Source organism: Gambusia affinis, linkage group LG18 (assembly GCF_019740435.1).
Source record: "Gambusia affinis linkage group LG18, SWU_Gaff_1.0, whole genome shotgun sequence".
NCBI lineage: Eukaryota > Metazoa > Chordata > Actinopteri > Cyprinodontiformes > Poeciliidae > Gambusia > Gambusia affinis.
In genome coordinates, this window is record NC_057885.1 from 12,656,828 (window position 1) to 12,677,412 (window position 20,585).

At 41.6% G+C, this 20,585-nt stretch overlaps 1 protein-coding gene across 1 annotated transcript in view; it reads right to left on the minus strand.

Moving 5' to 3' along the window:
• Positions 1 to 200: 200 nt before the first annotated feature.
• LOC122820335 (insulin receptor substrate 1-B-like) overlaps positions 201 to 20,585 on the minus strand; it is a 50,621-nt gene continuing 30,236 nt past the window's right edge. Inside the window, 1 exon segment of the mRNA XM_044097662.1 lies at positions 201 to 570. Coding sequence (XP_043953597.1) covers positions 563 to 570 — 8 coding nt within the window. The 3' untranslated portion in view covers positions 201 to 562.

A 20,585-nucleotide genomic window follows, 5' to 3' on the forward strand; every position in this document is an offset into this window, starting at 1 on the left:
ATAAAAATGCTACTGATCTCTATCAGCACCATCAGCTGTAATTACATCAAGTCAAGAATGAAACAACAAAACCCAAAGCTTTAGCTTTTAGAATGGCTACAATATGAAAATGAGGCACTTTTTGAGCAGCTATGACTTATATATTTTCTTTTTTTTTTTTTAAACATACCACTCAGCCAAATTTGTACTTTTTTTTTGTCATTAGAAGTTTTTTTTTTTTTTTTTAAAAAGAAAAACACACAAAAAATCCACTTTATTCTCCATTCTGTACCGTCCTCTGATTGGCTTTCACTTCATGAAATGAGAGCAGCAAATTACTCTTTAAGAATATCATTTGGCACACATCCCTGTAGGTTTGCTCAACCAACCGGATGAAAGCGAAGAGGAAAAAAAAAAAAAAAACAAAGAAAGAAATTTTCCATCAGTTTATGTCAAAGTGCTTCAGGGTTGCATCCAATCCAGCAGCTCTGTCCGTCTGATTGGCTGTCACAGGAGGAAAAGGTGGAGCATCGAAGCGCTTTGAGTGATACCAGATTGTCTCTCTGAGGATGAATCGCTGACATCAGCACTCTGCAGAGGAAGACAAAGAAACACAATCGGGTAAGATGTGGAACAAACAATAAAACGGATATTCAGAAGATACAATTTGTCAGGTTTATTACGACGAGTAATGTTTGATATAAATGTCTGCTTACGGGTTCTGGAACTTAGTGTCCCAGAAAGAAAGACTGAAGTTTACAGGACGGTCAAACAGGCAGTAAAAGAAAAAAGAGATTCAGATAGGAAGAGAGATAAAGGGGGACAGCAGATACAAAGACATCGAGGACACCTACTGCTACAGGCAGTCACACAAATGTGAGCTTTTGACTTCAGGCCAGCAGGGAACAGACATTCAGATCGGATGGTGCGTTTTTCAGGCCGTGCGGCTACGTGACTACAGTGCAAGAGATAGAAGTGCACACGTAGGTATGCACAAAAATGTCATCCGCAGCAAGAATTTGAAGTTTAAACAGTCATCCCCAGCAGCGTTGATGAGATTAAAGTCCCGGTTCAGAGGCTAAAAAACAATCACATGGTGTCATGAAGCCATCTGTCAGTCTCACACACAATAAACCATCAGAGGACGTCCTGGCCAGATCTTCAAAGTGCTAAAATATTTTTGCAGATAATACTCAGTATGTGCCATCAAGCTTGCAACTTGCACTTTCGGGCTAAAAACAGCAACGTTGGAACTTGAAAATGCATTCAAGGCTTCCATGAAGCACAGTGAAATGGAGAGAGTCTGAAAATGCATTTCATACAAGTCAAACTGAGAAGAAATGAGGCACAATTTGTGGAAACGTCCAAATGTACATGAATGACGATGAATGATTTGAGGACTGATTGTTTCTTTTAACCGTGTTGGGCTGAAAGTTTAATGCTACGTACGCAACATACGAGAGCTCCTAATTAGTCAGATTATTATCAACTTCCCTGGCATTTCAGTCACTTTAAGCATCCAGCATGTTAAGGTGAGGGAATCTTTGTTATTGAAGACAAAGCGGCTGCATAGCATGACATGAGAAATTACAAATAATTTAAGTAGGAATGGCACGTATGTGCTTTGAATGGATTTCTTTCCTACTTAAAATCACAAATCTTTTTTCCACTTAATGAAAGTCATTAACACGTTGCTCTGAGGTCTGATCCACTGTTTAAGAACATTTGGCCAAAAATAGGAATGATGACACACAATAAATCTAGACTAAAAACAACTATGAGTCGCAAGAAAACGGAGAAATTGAAAGTTTATCCCCATTCATGCTTCAAAGCATGTGTCCCTAACCCATATCAGAGATTTACTCAACACAAAATAGACAGAAAAAAAGCCTCTTTTGTCAATTTGTTTAGTATATAACCTGCTAATAACCAAACAGAAAGTTGATCGGTGCGTCCTGAGTTTTAAGGTTAATGTGAAGCAGACACATGAAAAACAAAAACACTTCAAGCGTTTCCATGTCTGTCTGTGAAGCAAACAGCAGCAAACAGCCGTGTCTCATCCTCCCAGCATGCATTGTGTGATTATCACAGCAGCATTAATAGTAACAACTGCATTCGAGGAGATTTGGACGTGAAGTTGTTTACATTTTTGCTCAAACTTTTTCATTACTGCAGTATTTTTGCTCAAGGCTCTCCTCCCTTCTGGACCCCAAATGATATTCTGACTGTATGAGTCCTGTCTTTGTCACGTCTGACAGATCCGCTCCCTAATTTGGTGCCGTCATTGTTTTTCTTACAAAATGCCTTATAACTGTTATCACACAGTCTGACAGATTTTACAAAAGAGCGACAAGCTCCTAAAGATCACGTTGATGTTCAAGCTGACGCGTCTCTGAGTGTAATTGCTGCTGTGAGCGTCTACGGTTTTAAAATTTCCCATTTGGGAAGTAAGCGAGTGGCTGCTTGTGCAGTTTGTATTGCAAACAGGGTTAAAAGCAACAAGAATATGGCCCAACTGGACTATTTCCTTCAGAACGCAGTGACTCACGGTGAAGGAACTCCGTCTGTTTTGGCCAATCTAAACAACATCATAAAGTTACTGAAGAGACCCAGTTCAGAGAGAGTTCCCTAAAATTTCCCAGCAGCACTCGGCTCTCTAATTGCACCAGGATACTCTATATTTATACCCCTCCTTCTCTCCCAAGTTTCATGCAGTGTGCTATATTTAGCCCCCCCCCTGCTCTTGGCGCAGGCGGTGGCCACCGGCCCGCCTGCCGGTCCCCGGCGGACTGAAGCGGAGCACATCGCCTCCCTCTCTTCAGCAGAAATAACAACAAGCCATGAGACTGGAGGACCCCGAAGCGACGACAAAGAGGGAGACGTTACAGTGCCTTGAAAAAGTATTTACCTCCTTATGGAGCTTTTGCGTTTTAGGTAGCTTGAATGGTTTTGCGGAGTTTTTAAAGTCAGATGACGGCAACCTGAGCAAAGCCTCCCCAAATTCAATTGTGCAAAAACAAACAAAGCGATTGCCTCAAACCTAAACACCGCCTGTGTCAACCTTTTCTCCAACAGCCGTCATCGAGTGTTTGTGATAATTGCCAACGAGTTGGTTGCATCACTGCGGAGGCATTTTGGTTCTCTCTTTTTCATGAACTGTTTTAAAACAGAAGATGGTTTTCAAACACCAATGACCTATTGAAGGTTATCCCAAAGCATCTCAATCAGATTTATGAACAAACTTTGACTAGGCCACCATAAAAAACCTGTTTTGCAACTTTTTTCTTTTTTTTCTTTACCAGTCCCAGACCATCACATTACCACCATCGTATTTGATGATTGGCAAACCTGGTTGTGATAGTTTTACACCGGCTACAACAAGTTACACTTTTTAGTCCACAGAATATTTTCGACAAAGATCTTGGGGATGATCAGGATGCCATCTGGAAACATGTTCCTCTTGGTTAGGAGTGGTGCACTCTCCCAAAGATGGCATTTTTTTGCTTCAGATGTATTTTTCTTTTGTGATCTTCTGAATGTGGATGTTGGAGAAATTTTGGCCAATCCAGGGAATAATAACAACTATTGCATGTTTTCTCCATGAATGGACAATAGATCTCAATAGAGTCACAACAGTTTTTTAAGCCTTTCCTTCCTGAATATCTCTAGATCTTAATATGAAGTGCTGCCTTTTGAGATCTTTTGCCATAATTCATGCTGTCAGACAGCTTCTGTTTCAATTATTTCTTGATTCTGCAGGGGTTTTTTATTAGGCAAATAAAAAAGTGGTTCATTTCAGATATTTCCAGATATGCAATTTAATAAAATCGGTTGAAAACTGTTGGCTGCATTTACCCAGGTTATCTATGATATATATTATTTTGGAAACTTTCAAGAGTGACAAGAAAAATTTATTGTTCGCGTTGCAGCGTAATCCTGTGGCTAACACAGGCCTAATATTGACCTTTCCCCAATAAAAACTTTATACAAATGGATAACAAAATAAAAGCTCCTGACTGCCTCACATGCTACAATTAAACGTTTCCTCCCCCGGCCCCACTAATCAGGTATCGGCTTCTTATTTTCTCCCGTGGCGCTTCGCACATCGATCTCCTTCATTTCCCCGAATCGTTTCACCATCTGTGGGCAAATCAATATCACAATGGCCTCGTGCTTCTCTTCCTCTTATTCCTGCAGCCAGACAGTTTAAATCAAGACGTTTGACAAGACTATCTGCCTCCGCAGTCCTCGTCTCGCCACTTTTACTGCTCCCTGGCTCCGCTGGTGTGTGTGCGTGTGAGACGAACGGCTGCTTAAAAATTGAAAGCCACCCAGTTCTCTGGTCGTAAATCCAGCGTGTCAGTCTGTCATTTTCCTGCCGCTGCAGCTCCCCACATGACGCGGAGCAGCCCTGAGCAACATGAAATGAGTCACTGTGTCCACTGGTCACTGCAGTCGGCTAAAATTATATTTCGCCTGAAAAGAAACAGGAGCAGACCGGCGGTACCGCACTCCATCATTGGAATCGGAGGTATAAGCACCAGCGATGAGGGGAATCGCTGCGAGTCGGGCCGTTTGTGAGGGAATGAAGGCGAGTTCTACGAACCTCACATTGGAAAACGATGCAATTCACCTCCCAGATGATTTGTGCTTCCCATTCAGGCGGAAAATTGTGTGGTTTCAACCGGCAATCTGAGACCTGTTTGTGAAAAATACAGACTCCCTCAAAGTCCAGGGATAAGCCGTCCATGACCTGTGATCCACAGCAAAGGATTTCAGAATCATCACAGGATTAGGAATGAAATAAAATCTCTCCAATCAGCAAGTTTTCCAAGTGAGCGACTTCACTTCTGAAACCATCCAGAGCTGCCATTGCAAAGCTTTCCAAGCGCATTAATACTGCCTGAACTTTCTTATATTTTTTTCATATCACAACCACAACTTCAATACAATTTATTGGGATTTTGCGCGATAGGCCAACACAAAGTTACGACGTCATTTTAAACCACAAACCATGTGTGGGATAGTATCAACTTTCTGATGTAGCCGCTCTGGTCTGGTGAAACCAAAACTACGTACTGCTTCTAGGTTTCCTGTACTGTGGTGTAAAATAAATCTTTATAAAAATAAAAATAAAACTCATCATCCTAAGCACACCATTCCCACAAGGGTGGCAGTGTGATGCTTTTCTTCAACGGGGTCAAGGAAGAAAACAATGAAGGGTGAATTATAATCAATATCGCCACAATACGGCGGCTCCGCCCATTTGCAGTTCAGTATTTGTGGATTGTCCTGTGAAGTGTTTCACTTCCTGACTTTCTGAAGAGCATAACAAAAATATATTTTTACAAAAAAAGCAGCTATGGAAGCTGACAGAACAAGGCGCGATGCTACTTGACACACCATTGACTGGCCAATCAAGGAGCTGCATTTTATTTTCCATGGCCTTGATTGGCAGCAACCCGAAGAACAGGAAGACTACTGACGTTAGCTTTAGCAGTAGTGCTAAGATTAAGGTTTCCTGTATTTTGTGTTTGAACTATTAAAGTGTGCAGACATAAACACTTATAGAGGAGGTCTGAAGTATTGCTTCTAATTCCCATAAACATCGAGGATCCACGGTGTTCAGCAATAATATCTCGCAATTTGTGTGTAATATATGCATCTCGTAATTATGTTTCCTTAATGTCATGCAGCCAAGGAGAGTGGAAAGTAGCATCTCCATGGAGAAACATGGTGGTAGCAGCATCATGCTGTACCTTCAGCAGGTACAGGGAAGCTGGTTAGAGTTGATGTGAAGAAGGACGGAGTTATAAGTTGATCAAGCGATAGAATGGTCTAGCTAAAGTCCGTCACGTTGGATCCCAGTAAAAAAAACAAAAAAACAATTTGCGGATGAAACATGACACAACGTGGAAAAAAGTCAAAGAGGCACAGATCCTTGTGCAAAGCTCTGCATGCTGCACTTCATTAACTCGTCTCTCCTGTGAGTGGATTAGAGGCGCAACCTGAGCCGGGATCCAGCACGAAGACAGCTGCAGGAAGAGAACTGGCAACCCGCGGGACGGCTCCGGTGTCGCCTCATTTCATTTCTTCCAGAGACTCCGGGAAGTCTGTCTTTAAGGGGAAGTGTCGTTGTTGTTGCCCTCTGACCGTTGTCGCTGCTTGGTCGCGAATCTGGGTCCGACCGACGACGACGACGTGGCTGAAACGACACTCTGCCCGAAAGTCTCTCCGAGTCACAGGGGTTCGAAAGTTGCTTCTTCACGGAGGGCGTCAGCCGCATCAGCTGATGGTTTCACAATGCTTGGAGTCAGTGCCAGAGGTGGATCAGTCTCTCTAATCCCCGCAGCAAATAAAAAACTCATCATCCTCTTCCTCGTGTCACGTCTCAGCTCAAACTGTTTGATTTTCCCACATTAAGTGTCTGGTTGAGGCCAGGCAGTACAAAATAACTTGTATTTTTGTCTAAGCTGAAGTATGAAAGGCTCAAATTCTGGAAAACTACTGAGGTTCTCAATTAGGAAGAGAAGTAGGGCACAAGAAAAGGGAAGAAGTAAGGATAGGAAGGAAGGTAACAAGAAAGGATGCAAAAAGGACAGAAACAAGTGTGTTCGGACACAACGATGGAAGAGCGGAAGGAAGGAAAAATGACAAGGAGGTAATGAACTAAGAGTAGAAGGAAGAAAGGATGGGAAGAGTGGAAGAGAGGAAAATTATGAAGAAAAAAGTAAGAACGCAAAAAAACATGAAAACGACACGAGAGGAAGAAAGGACATAAAAGGAATGAAAGAAAAGAAGAAAATAGATAATCGGACACAGACATCAACGTTTATTTTTTATTTAACCAGGATAAAAACTCTTTTACAAGAGCCACTTGGCGAGTGGCAGCAAGACAATTACAAGTAATTTCTTTCCCTGTTCTACTTTTTAATTTTCCTGTCCTTATCCGGGCGTCAAATTCCAAGACCTTCACGTCATGAGCAGGAATTCTGCTCCAATAAAGATCAACAATTGAAATTCATCTAAGTGAGGCTTTTTTTTTGGCAATTTGTGCTTCGCTGTTTTAAAGTTGATGATCTGGAAACTTTTAATCTGGGGTATAAACAAGGATTAACACGGAGGCTTACTTCTCTCAGCCACTCTTCAAAATGGGAGTCCGTTTTAAAACGGATCCCGTCCTAAACTTGCCAGGATCTACAGTGGAAAAAGGATGGAATTTGTTTTTTTCCCCCCCACACAGAAAATGTAAGACCAGTTGCTCTTATGTTGCCATTTTCATTTAGATTGTCCAATTTATAAACATTCAACAAATTTAAAATAATTAATGTTGACATTATAAACAGAGAAAACTGTTTAAAAAAAAAATAAAAAAAACAGGATTTTTGCAAAAGCAGGAAATTTCTGAGCCGTCGGAAAGTAAATTGTGCTCGATTCTAAAACGTTTTTATTCAGAGAAAGGTTCAGTATCACATCCTGACTTCTGGTTCATTATTCTCCAACCCCAAAACAAAGTCTAGCAACAGTTTGGTAGCAACCGCTTGGATCCTTTAAGCTTGTGCTTAGCTAACCTGTATTTTTAGCAGGTAATGAAAACCGAGTGCTCAGCTAAACAGAACCAGCAGGACGACAACGGGCCTCCGATTGTTCGCCGAACCAACAGGAACGGCTTGTTTGGGAAAAGACAAAAGCGGCATCAGTCGTGACCCGGGGCCGCTCACCTCCGCAGAAAGAGCCGGAGTCGGCGTGTAGGAGCAGCGATTTTCAAAACCTGTCGGCTTTTAGCAACACTTTCACACTCGAAGCGGAGGCTGATGAACGCAGCACATGTTCGACATCCTGTCGCATTACAGTCCACGGTGCGTTTCCATACATCGCTGCGCGCCAGCTGCAGTGGAAACCAGATTGCTGGGTGTTGAAAGGCGACTGGTATGTGCTCTGACTGCGCTTTCACACCCACTCTGTCCTGTCTTTGACTCTGCCGCTGTCAATCAGGCCCCGCAGCACCTACTGCAGCTGTGCAGAAAGCTTTCAAACCGGGAACGCGTGAATGTGCCACATACATTTGCATGTAATACAGCCCAAAAGACTTAGTGGGTGTATCATCAGGAATAGCTGGAATTGAAGGAGGTGGGGTTGTGAGGGCTGAGGTCACTGTAACTTCTAGCTCTACCTTTTATTAGGTCGATGTATCGGGGGAAACAGAAAGCACCAGCGGCTTTAGATAGTTGCCATCAGGCTGCAAATATGACAGCGGGAAAGCCCGAGGGGTGTGTTACGGCACACAGAGGAGCAGGAATGTGTGGGGTCAGGAAGAGGGATAGACAGAGCAGCCGAGTCGGAGGGGGCGGGGGAGCAAAAGAGGAGAATTTGCAGGAAAACTGCGTCCAGAGTTCCCATGATTGCCTCCACATTTGAGTGTTGTTGTAGAAGTGAGTGTTTCTTAACAAGCCGTCCTTTAACCAGCTGGGCAAACGGCCTGTAAGCAGCAAAGAAAACACAATTCTCTGGAATTCATCAATTAATCACGATGAATGGTGATTATATGATTGTTAAAGCAATCGTCAACTAATTTAGTAATCGATTAGTCGCTAACTGGTGTATACAGACTCAAAATAGGCCATTTGCTGAAAGAGCAACAAAGTAATGAAGCCAAAACTATCCAAAATATATATGCATACTGTAAAAAGCAAAAAAATAAAAATAAAAAAACTTTATCTGTAAATATTTTCTCCCTGAACCTCTTTGATTGGAAGTTTTAACTTCACCTGGTTCAAATTCGAAAACTGTAAAAAACAGTTTCTTTTCAGAGTCACCTAAATATTAAAGTTTATAATTTAACATCCATTTGTGGCTGAAGAGCAGGACAGTGAATCGTGGTGGTGGTGGTAGCGTCATGCTGTGGGAGATGTTTTTCTTTGGCGTTGAGGGAAATATGGATGCTGGAACAAAACCTGTTAGAAGCTGCTAAAGATTTAAAGTGACAGAGCTCCACCTTTTCAGCAGGAACCCAGAACATTCAGCCGCAGTGGCAGCAGAAAGAATGGTTCAGATTAAAAGTCTTAAAGTCGGGCCTGGAGGGTCGGCGTCCAGCAAGTTTTAGATGTGAGGTCACTTCAGCCTGCCTGATTCAAATAACAGGTTAAAGAGCAGGATTTGGAAGGCCTAGTCAAAGTTGAATGTATGTCGAAACTGGATACAGTCGTGTGACTGAACAATTCTGTGTTAATCTCAGTCTGTGGATCTGCAAAGCTGGTGGAAACAAACCTCCAACAGACCTGCAGCTGAAACCGCAGCAAAGTGGAGGCTCAGAACAAAAACACAGCACACGTTTCAAATTTTAAAGCAAACCATTACAATTTGGGGTTTTAGTGTGAGAAAATACAAATAAGTTGACGGGAAATGAATAACTTGCATGCCGCTGTTTACACTGCTGCAGAAGAAGACTCGGCCGTCCCAAAAGAATATCTGTTATGAGACAGGAAGAACAAACTCCCGAGTCAGAGCGAGCTGCATCTTGACCTTTGACCAAAATACCAACGATAAGAGCGCAATAGCTCCCAGAGTGCCAATAAAGATTTCCATTTATCTCGCCAACAAGCTGCATCATAGATTTTCTTTGCCGTTTCAAAAGTCAAGCGGAAGACGATCTATATAAAGTCGGTATTTTCTGCGTTGCACAAACTGGCTACTGTATTGAAAGCTGCCACGGCACGGCGTGTTCCTGGACGGGACTGGAGTGTTTTTCTGGAAATGTGATACCTCTCATTCACATACCACCAGCACACTCACATGGCTCTTTGTCTGCTGATGGCAATCTCTGATGATTTGTCTATGTTGGTGTTGCTCCACAAGTTCTGCCACTAGGACACACCCCACACACACACACACATCCACATTACAGCGTCATGTTGAGAGAGGTGATATACGGACTGATAGGATGAGCAGGTGGGGTCTCCACTTCTAAGCAAGGCCTCTCCCAGAAAGTCAGATCGCCCCAGATCTGACACGGATGGTGGCACGAAACACAAGAAGCTGTTGCTCCATCTCGGACAGGGAGGAGAGCCGCTGCGCCGTCAACGCTTTAGAGCTTGGCAGATTCGACCACAAACGTGGCTCCTCTGATTTGCCTGCACGTTCAAACCTGCACGCAGGAAGGCAGACTTTTACAGCTACTGACTTAATATTGTTTCATTCATTTAATTACATATTATCAAATGCAAGTGCGCCTTTTTATGTGCTGGAAAAGAAACGTGGAATGCATGATGACATTTTTTCTGGGTAACCACACAAACAGTTCTGGATTTGTTGAAAACTTCACACTATATGATGTGAAGCCCGAAGCCAGAGGATATTTAAGCAAAAGTAGCAGATTAACCCTTTCATGCATCGCGGCCACTGCAGTGGGAAGCTGTCTAAAAGCCTTTCTTCTCGTGGATTTTTATGTTGTAAATGAAGTTTATTTTCCACTGCCAGAGAAAAATAAAAAATCCAATAAATCCAATATGGCAGACAAACGAACAAGCAACTGAACATTATCCAGTCCCAACTTCTACTTTAGAAAATATATAAAATATGGCAACATCAAGTAACCCCTAAAGACTAATACTAGTGATGTATTTTCCTAACAACTTTGTATTTGAAGAAAAACAACTGATCACCTACAAAAAAATATAAGAGTTTTTGTATTTATTTTTTTATTTTTTTTTATACCGTAAGAAAATCCCCCCCAAAAAAAATAAAATTGGAAAAAAAATCCTGACATAAAGGATCATAATTTATGCCTGAACGGGTTAAATTAATTTACGTGGAAGCCGGGTTATTCCTGGTTATTCCTGGTTATTCCTGGTTAATAACATTTACAAGTACAAATCTGAAAAGTGTGGCGTGCCTTCCTCAGAAAAGACATCTAAAATGTGAAGGATCCTGAGAGTCAGAGTTCAGGAAAACCTCTCTAGATATTTGTCCTCCTAAAGAAAAGCATCCCCACAGTATGCTGCTGCCACTACCATGCTCTAACATGGGGACAGTGTTCTGAGGGTGAAGGACTTAATGCATGAGAAGCATCACTGCCGTATTTCACTAGTCAACAAAAAAAAAAAACATGATTAAATGTGGTTACTATGTGCAGTTTCATGATAGAAATCACACTTCTTTAAGAAAGTGGAGTCATGAAGAAGCGTGAATGATTTTCAAGAATAAAACTCGGGTATGATTGCTGTGCCATGCGGTCACAGCCACACAGTTACCTAAAAGAGAAGTAATAAATAGCTTTGTACCAATAATTCTTATCGTTGTCAATGAATAATTGTGATAAAACTCTCTAAGTCCACATTGCCCACACCTTCCTAAAGCAGCACGTTTTAATACTTGTCTTGAGCATTTCAAGCCTCTTTTAGCACATTTTCGGTTGCAGCTTTAATACGCAATAAGACACGTTTGTAAAAAGATTCACACAAAAGAGAGGCAGGCATTGCAGACTGTCGCCAAAAATCTGGGTTATCTGCCTGTTTCTGCACAGAAACTGACATTTTCTTCTCACACAAAACCTCCATCCTTCTTCTCCTCTTGGGATGATGTTAAATAATACATTTGTTCCTCCGTCGCCTGCTGACCTGAACTGACTCCGTGTGAGGGAGTCCGGCGCAGCAGCAGACGACCGGTTCTCCAGCTGCCGTTTGATCTCCTGAGCGACCGCGAGGCCGCTGACGGCGCGTTTAGAGGTCGCGTCGCGTGCGTCCCGAAGCCGGCGTGCGTTTTCGTGCGACGCCCCTCGGCTTACGCTGCGGCCTCATGATGCGTGTGTGTGTAATTATTCAGAGTGAGGCTTTAGCTGCTTTCTTTGAAATGGGGTCCAGTTATATTAACCCGGTGAAATATTGAGCTCTTTTCTCATGGTTACAGAGAAACTCAATGATTCTCTCAAACCCGCGTCCGGCAGCATGTTGCTTTCCAAACGGTGGGGCAGATCGGTGTGTGTGTGTGTGCGCGTGTGTGTGTGTGTGTGTGTGTGTGTGCGTGTGTGTGTGTGTGTGTGTGTGCACATCGATATCAATGCAGACTGTGTTGGCATGCAGCAGGGAGTGAGTGGGTTGCTTGTCGGACTGTCTGCAGACAGGAGACTTGGTCAACATGCACAGCAAATATTTATCCAGGACGCCGCAGGAGGCTCTGTCAGCTCCTCTTCTTCTCTCCGTAGAAGATCTCCAACCTTCTCTTTTTTTGAACCCCCTCACTCCTAAAGTCGTGGCACAATTAGTGTTAGCTTATCACTGGAGGACAAAAATACAGCGTGGAAAAATAACTGCAGTCTTGCAATGTTCTTTAAACGTTGCAACGATCCATCCAATGAACCTACCAGTTTATTTGTCCATCCATCTGTTCATCCATCCATCTTCAGCAAAGTCATAGTGATGTTTTGTATTTATGCTTTTGAAACCGTCTAGTTCCATTAATGTTAGTTTGGTCTTGTTTCTAGTGGCAATATCTTAGTACACTTTAAATAAGATAAAAAGTAACTTTTCTGCAAGATATGCTAGTTTGATGTTAAAGTAAATTATTCCTTAATATTGAATTAAAAAGCCCTGGTTTCACTGACAGATTGTCTCACTTTAAACATGGGAAAACGTCTTGCTATAAGTGAAAAAAATAATAATTTTGAATCAGTATTAAGGATTAATTGACTTAAAAGAAGCTCCTATTTTGCTGAAAAGTTACTTGTAAATTACTTTTGTGTCATTCCAAGTGTACTGTGATATTTGCTCCAGAAACTAGACGAAAATACTTGTTGGGATTTTGTGTTTATGTGGTGTGGAAAGTAACATTTTAACATACATTTTTTGCGGGAAAGCGGGAAAGAAATAGGAGTCACTGGCTATAAAACGATAGCAATGTTGCTTATTGACACATTCAGACGACACGGCAACTGTACGCCTGCAGTAAAAGCCACAGCATGTGTGTAGTAGCCAGCCAGTTTTAATTTCTTCAAACAAATCATTACTTGTAGATTCAGAGCAGAATCCATGCAACAAAATCCCGTCGCCCCATTTCAGATTGTATCTGCAGGCTTGAACTGTAAACCAAAATGAAAGAAAAGGCTACACTATCCTTATGAAGCTGACTGTCATCACATGTGCACAGTTGGCAAAAAAGAAAAAGACAAACCCTCTGCTGTCATGTAAAGTAAATGTGATCTGCTGTAAAAAGGCATGCAGAGGAAACCGCTGAGAGGTGCAGTGAATGACTGGACAGAGATGGAGGCTCAGACTAAAACATCTTTTAGTTTGAGTTCAAGTGACTCAAACGGTGACTTGTTGTTTACAGACAAGTCGTTAATTAAGATTGGACGATCATTCAATATCAATAATCATTGATTTGTCTTTCGAAATACTGCCAAACAATGGTGGCGTCACTTTTTTAATCACTCCACGCCGTTTTTTAGTTGCATTTGTAAGCATTTATGAGGCACAGTAGTGAAACCTTAAACTGCTGGTCGTCGCTAGGTAACCAAAGTTGGGAGGGGGAACTTGAAAATGCTTGTTACCCGGGAGGTTGTTGCTAGGTAACTAAAACGTGAGTGAGTTAGTTGAAGCTACCAACCTTGCTTAGCTTGCTGTGAAGGGCTGAGCGGTTGAAGCCTTTCCCCTGCCTACATCTCCCAGAATGCTGTGCAGTTCTGGACCCAAGATCAGTAAATATTCTATGTATTGAATATTTAATATTGTACGTATTATTTATTGATATTGATCACATGCCTTAATGTTTGTAATGTCTGCTGGGACACAGCTAATCTATTTGGATGATAAATGTAGATATGGATTACGGCTAAAACAATTAATCGGATTTATCATGATGAACTGATTATTGAAATAACTATCAACTAATTTAGTAATCAAATAATGATTAAATACAGACTCATAAAAAAAGGCCATTTGCTACAGAAACAACACATCAGCGAAGTAATTATGACAAAACTGTGCAGAATATATACAGACATTTTGGATATAAGATAAAAAAAAAAAGAACTGTATAAACGTTTTACCCAGAACTCCTCAAGTGGCAGGATCTTTTTTTTTAGCTTCAGCTGAATCAAATTATTTAAGAGAAATCTCCTATTAGGTACTCTTTGTTGTCTAATTATAAAGGGGACAAATAAAGTTGCAAGGCACAGGAGGGGTAAAAGGTGGGTGGAGGCTGCTGGGGACACAAAGTTCCCGTTTCATGTGAATTAACCGCAATGTGACGAAATCAGCGTTCCGTTCCATACGGGACGTAATGATTCATATTCAGATTCTGCTGAGGCACCAATAAAACGGAACCAAAACGGAACCAGACGCCCCGTCCCCTACTAGTTTAGACACAAAAACACATCATAAATATAAACAATTTCATTCATTTGAGATGACACTCTAGAAGAAACAGAAGCAGTAAACAAGGCTGATGCCTTCCTCTCCCCCCCCTCCATCTCCTCAATGTGCAATTTCAGCTTGTTTACTCTTGAACAGGTATGACTAAATGAGTAAACAAGAGAGTTAAGAGCATTTCATTTCCTCTCTACTGCCAATTTGATGCTGCTAATGCTCCACTTAGGGCGCCGTGACGCCTGCAGTGGAGAGGAACATTGTGTCAACGGCTGTGGAGAGGTGAGTGTGAGCGAGGAAGAGGAAGAGGAGGAGGAGGAGGAGGAGGTCTTCGTGTTCTCGCAACAGAAAAGCGACAGCAGGATGTTTCCCAGGGATATAAAGCGGCTTGTTGGATAGGAATACTGAGCCGATGTACAGATGTCGTCACTTTACTAAATATGGACAGATGAGTTCCTTTAAATTAGATCATAGAAAAATGTGTGCACCCTTAACTATGACGTTTTTCCTTCCACCCAACTTTCTATTAACCCTTCCAGGCGATCCAGACAAATTTCCGCCACATTTTGCCCCATCTGAAAAATTCCAGCAGTTTCTGAAAGGGGAGAAGTTGCGCTTTCCAGCCAATATCGGGTTACTACGGTAATTTTACCCCCGCCGTTCAGGAAGGGATATTAACCTGAGATCTCTAAATAGACGGTAAATTGCAAAAATAACTTGCTAGGTATTAAAAGTTCCAGTTGTTATGAATAAAAGGGCAAATATAAATACTCGCAGGACATTTGAAGAGCTGCATGGAATTAAGATAAGCAAAACATATCCAGGCAGAGATTTTAAACGTAGGACATAAAGGGTTTTATTGTCAACAGCATCTGAAACTCTGAGTTCCTTTAAATCAAGACTAGAACCCACCTGTTTAGAGTTCCCTTTCATTCATAATAATTCATTCATACTAGTGATGACGGATGTTTTTATGATGTAAAGCACTTTTGAGCCGCCTTGTCGCTGTCTGAAATGTGCTGCACTAATAAACTTGACTTGACATGCATGCACACTGTGTACCACATTATTATTCAGGTACATGCAGTAAAACTCTAATATATTTGCCCTGCTTGAGGCACTTCAACCCCTCTTGATGCCGAAGGGTCCAACAGTCGTGACACCACAACCATTTCTTTGCAGTAATGTTGAGACGCCATTTGGTCATGTTCTGTGTTTGGTTTAAGTTTTCAACGTAAAGATTTCAATCAGTAATTTGTTCTTTTTGTTGGTGTTTGTGCTCATCTCTAATTGGTTATTTTTTATTTTTTAGCTCAATACCTCGGTTCGCTAATCTGTTTGTGTTTTTAACATGGGATTTTTCTCTTCACCTGAATCCGTGGTTCTCACACACATCGTTCAACCAGACATAAACCTGTACAGACATTTTGTTTTCAAACTCCACTGACGTTTATTTCACACTTCAGGTCGCAACAAAACAAACTACAAACCATCTTTACAGTGAAACGCTTTTGTGTAACAGATTTATTTATTTTTTCATTCATCCAAACTGCTTCCCCCCTCCAAAGGCCCCACACTTTAGGACCACTGACCTAAATAAAGATGCTCAAATTACTCTGCTTTTCTCAATACTGCTTCCTCAATTACAGCTTTGTGCAACAAGTTTGGTTGCAGCCAACAGTATAAACACTATTGTTTCACCTTACTGATTTTTTTTCCTTGTACGCATTTCCTGACTTACGGGATGAAAAAAGACCTCTGCCTCACCTGAATCGAATGTTTCCTCCTCTTTCCCTTTTAAAGAGACTAAGAGAAATTGGTTCTTGATGGTTCTTCAACAGTCTAATCAGCTGGTTGCCGATGTTTGCAGCACGTCTTATTTCTAAGTAGGGAAATGTTTCCATTTAGCCCTAAAAGCAAATACATTCCCCTGGTTTAAGATACAAAAACATGGATTTCAAGCCAGGTAAATCCCAAGGCAAACTGACACCAAGCAGAACCAACACCTCTTTGCTTCGACACGCCCCTTCCTAAAGTACTGGAGTCATACTTCTCCATTTTTAAGATATAAATTTAAAATCCATAAATTGTACAGGAGCTTATTGTTCTTAAAAAAATTGCACTTTCAAAATTCTCTATTTTTCCAGACTTGGATGCTTAGATTATTTTTTTGGTTGGGAGATTTGTGCACAAAATAAAATCTGAACATGCAGAATTTCTTTCCATGCTCATCTACATCTGGAAAATGATCAAAGAAATCTGAACTGTTTCAGTACCTTGAGAAACCCTAAAGAATTCACGATAAAATATTGAAACATTTAGGGATGGTTGATGAACGCACTGACAGACAGAGGAAGAAAACCAACAGTTGAATGGTCAGACAGATTGATGGACACAACGATGGACAGATGGATGATTGTTTGAATGAATGGACGAAAGTTTAACGACAAATGGATTGATTACCAGAATGATGGATGAATGTTTTGCGTACATAAATAATTTGAGGAAGAGACCAATGGATCGATGCTTAGAGAATCTGGAGGTTTTCCAGAGTATTTCTTTACTTTCTTAACACAATCCAGCTTCAGTTCAACTCAGTTATTACTTATATTAGCGTCAATTTGCAACCAATGTCATCTTGAGGCACTTTCAATTCAATCAGACACACATTCCAACTCATTTTACTTATCAAACAGTACAGAGAGCTCAGTTTATAATTCAAACAGGTTTAAAAAAAGTTTTCCGCCCCAGCAGATTGCATCAAGTCATTGTCCTGCAGTATTCACCAGGCAGGTAGCGACAGCAGTCAATCGCTTGCATTGTCTCCAACTCAACCAGACCTTGAAAACACTCATCTCAAGTTAAATCCCAGATTTTTCCGGGCTGGTGAAGAGCCCCGACGCAAACACCGTCTGCTAAACGCTGCAGTTTGAGCGATTCACGGGACAAAAACGCACGCGCTTTAAATCAGAGGGAGGCCCGGCTGCGGCGCTGACGCTGAGGTGAGGCAGCGCTCTAAAGGTTAATGACCGCTCTGCAGCCAGTAATGGTAGCGGTGAGCAAACACCTCCGTCGCTTCAAACGGCGCAGTGTTGTGAGTTACGTAAGGCGGGTCTAGGTGCCATGTGTTCCCTTTCTCGGTTACCCTTCCAAAGCAACTTGTCCCAGATGTGCTCAGGTGGTGTGGAGGCTGTTATGTCGACTCGTAGCAACGCACACAACTCTGCGCGTGTTTACACTGGAAACTGTCAGCCGGGGCCCTGGTTTCTTTAAGATTCCTGTTGGCTTCCTGATCGCTGCGCAAACAGCTGAACATTGTGTCAGGGTTACGCAACTGAAGGGGGTCTGCATGTGGAAGTTCCTCCTATAGCTTCCTCTCTGCAGGCCGCTGGAGTTGCGCAATCCCAAACGAAGTCAAAGACGGTCCCGCTGCTCTCAAGGTTCTCAGGTTTTTTGGGTTTTTTCTACTTCTTCTTTTAAAAAAATAAATAAATAAACAATGGTTTAGCTTTAGGTTTTTAGAAAACAAGACAATCTGCTTAGCCTTATCATGCATTAGCGATTGCTTTGTTTTGCGCTATAATGTTTCATTTTAGCAAAATGTTAGAAATCATGAATAATTGCAAAAAAGGAGATTAAATAATTTGACATGAAATTTATTTAAGCTATTCAGTTGTACTAAATTTTGGCTAAAAAATCTATTAAATAAATAGACATGAACCTAATCAGTCACTTCTGATGTAGATATAACGTTTGCTCAAGTTCTCATAGCAACGGCCTTGAAACATTTTAATAACAAGCCCATAAATACAGATTCTGTGAAGTTTTAGTTTTCTTCTGCACATACTTGTGAGTTACTCTTGAGATAAGTTCCCCAGATTTTACAGACTTCTAATGTCTGGATTTGTTGGGAAAGTTCAGATTAAGAAATCCAATCCGGTTCAAGCATTTGAAGACATATTCCTAAAAATAAAATAAAAAGAAAATATTTGTTTCCGTCCCCAAGGAGCATTAAATTTCTGCAAATACTTCTGGCTCAGAAACAAAACAAAACAAAAGAAGAAACGCAACTCAAGGCAGGAAATATTGTTAACAAAAACATTAAAAATGAAATAATAAAAACAACAAAAAATAATCCGCACGTCATCCACTTTAAATTGGTTTAACTAAACCCAATTCAGGCCGTCTAATCGGTCCGAGAGGTTAGCAGTGAAGCTCAAACAGGTGGAAGAAAAAAATAAGGATTTCAAGGCGGCCCCACCCGTGAGAATAATTTGACCCCCAGCAGCGGGAGACCGAGTTCCCGCTGCTCTGTCAGCAATTCAGCCGGCCCCGGGATCAACTCTGACCTCCTGTCGTCCCGAGCGCCCACCGTCTGGTTCACCCGGCCTCGCCGCAGCTCAAGTGGCAGCTCACGCGAATCGAAATACGAGCCCACGCAGCCACGCAGCCTGTGAGGTTGAGTAACTGTGAGTAGAACGGTCTGCATGTGAGAAGTGGCTCGTTAGTGGACACTAATCAGCTTAGCGCTCCCCAAACGCCCACCGGCGCTAAGCTCTTTACAGACAAACCTAGTTAGAGAGGTAGATTTTGATTGATGCCAGGGCTGGGAACACACACACACACACACACACACACACACACCATCCAAACACAAACAGATCATGCCTGAAGCAAGAGAGGAAACAAGGAGGCGGTGATGGTGGCAAACACCTGAGGCAGCAGAGAGAGGAGTTTGATGGGAAGAAAAAAAAAAGAAGTAAATGCTGAGAGGGAGAACAATGAGGGAGGGACACAAATAAGAATGAGTGTGTGTGAACAGAGAAAAAAACTCCCTCCTTCTCCTCTTCGTCCTCCTCCTCCTCCTCCTCTCACCCCAGTGCACTCAGTAACCCCGGCAGGTTGGTGGGTGGCAACTCCGTTCTTTAAGGCAGCGCCCGACTCACTCAGAGCCCAGCATACATCCCATACCACGGCGCACAATCGCTGCTCTGTAGCCAGGATCACTCTCACACACACGGAGCTGGAACGTCGCCCGGATAGCGCACGCGGCTACACACAGATATACACACACACACCTCAAATGTAGTGGTTTTCATATGTCAATTTGCTTTTCTTTTTTTTTTTGTTTGCCATAAAAACTTCTCAACTCAGATAGTTTGACCTATTATTAAAGAGTGCTACCTGTTGAACTGTTACACCTTTCACGTTTTTTTCATGGGATTTTATGTGATAGATCAACAGAAACTGCAAAGTAAAAGAAAAAAAAACATGTTCTTATGTATTCTACAGCTGTAATCTCAAGCATGGTCTTTATTTGTATTTACTCTGGTACCTCTTAATAAAATACAGACCCACAATTAATCCATGTAAAATCTAAGTAGATATATTTCAGATTTTTCGACATCCAATATTATTCTAAACAAATCACAAACTCTAGTTTACAAGATCTATAACATATAACTCAATTCAGCTTCGACTTAGGTATTTAAGTTTCAATTAGAGCTGAGAATTACTGTGTAAATAATGAAATAAGTATTTCTTCTATTTTCTTTTCTGATTGTTTTAATTTATTATGTGAATTCATAAAATAACAAAGAACTGCACTTGTGCAGATTTGCAAAGAAAAAAAACCTAACTGTTTACCAGTCAATTAATTTTGAAACAGTTGAGAAATTAGTTTGGAAACCTAAAAAAATGAATTATCGGAGCCCCGAGTGTGACGATGGAGGAACAGAGAATTTTTAAATCAGAGTTTGGGTCAATCTATCTGGAACATCTGAGCTGTGAAACTGGATTTTGGAGCAAAGCAATGTCTGTAACCACACAGGCAGAGGTACAATGGAGTGTGTAGATCTAAGCATCGAAGAGAAATGGCCCAGTCAAAGTTCAGACTTAATCCAATTGAGAATCTGCAGCAGAACCCTCTTCTTCTTCCAGTGCTCTAAATTGTCTTGGTTTATCTGATAAACTCAAATTAAAATACATTAAAACTTTGTGTTTATATAATTTCAAATGAAAATCTTTTGAAGTGTTTTCATTTTTGCACAAAAGCGCCGCTCACACACCGGAGTGGAAAATCCTTGGAATATGATTGTAAGAGAGAGGGAGAAAAGGGGGAAGTCTGGATTTAGAATAAAAGAAGAGGGCAAACAAAAAGTCTGCAGGGGGAGAAACGAAGGGGCAGGAAGAGCAGAGAGAAGAGGGGGGCAGCGGAGGGCAGATGGGTTTTGTGGAAGACAGAAT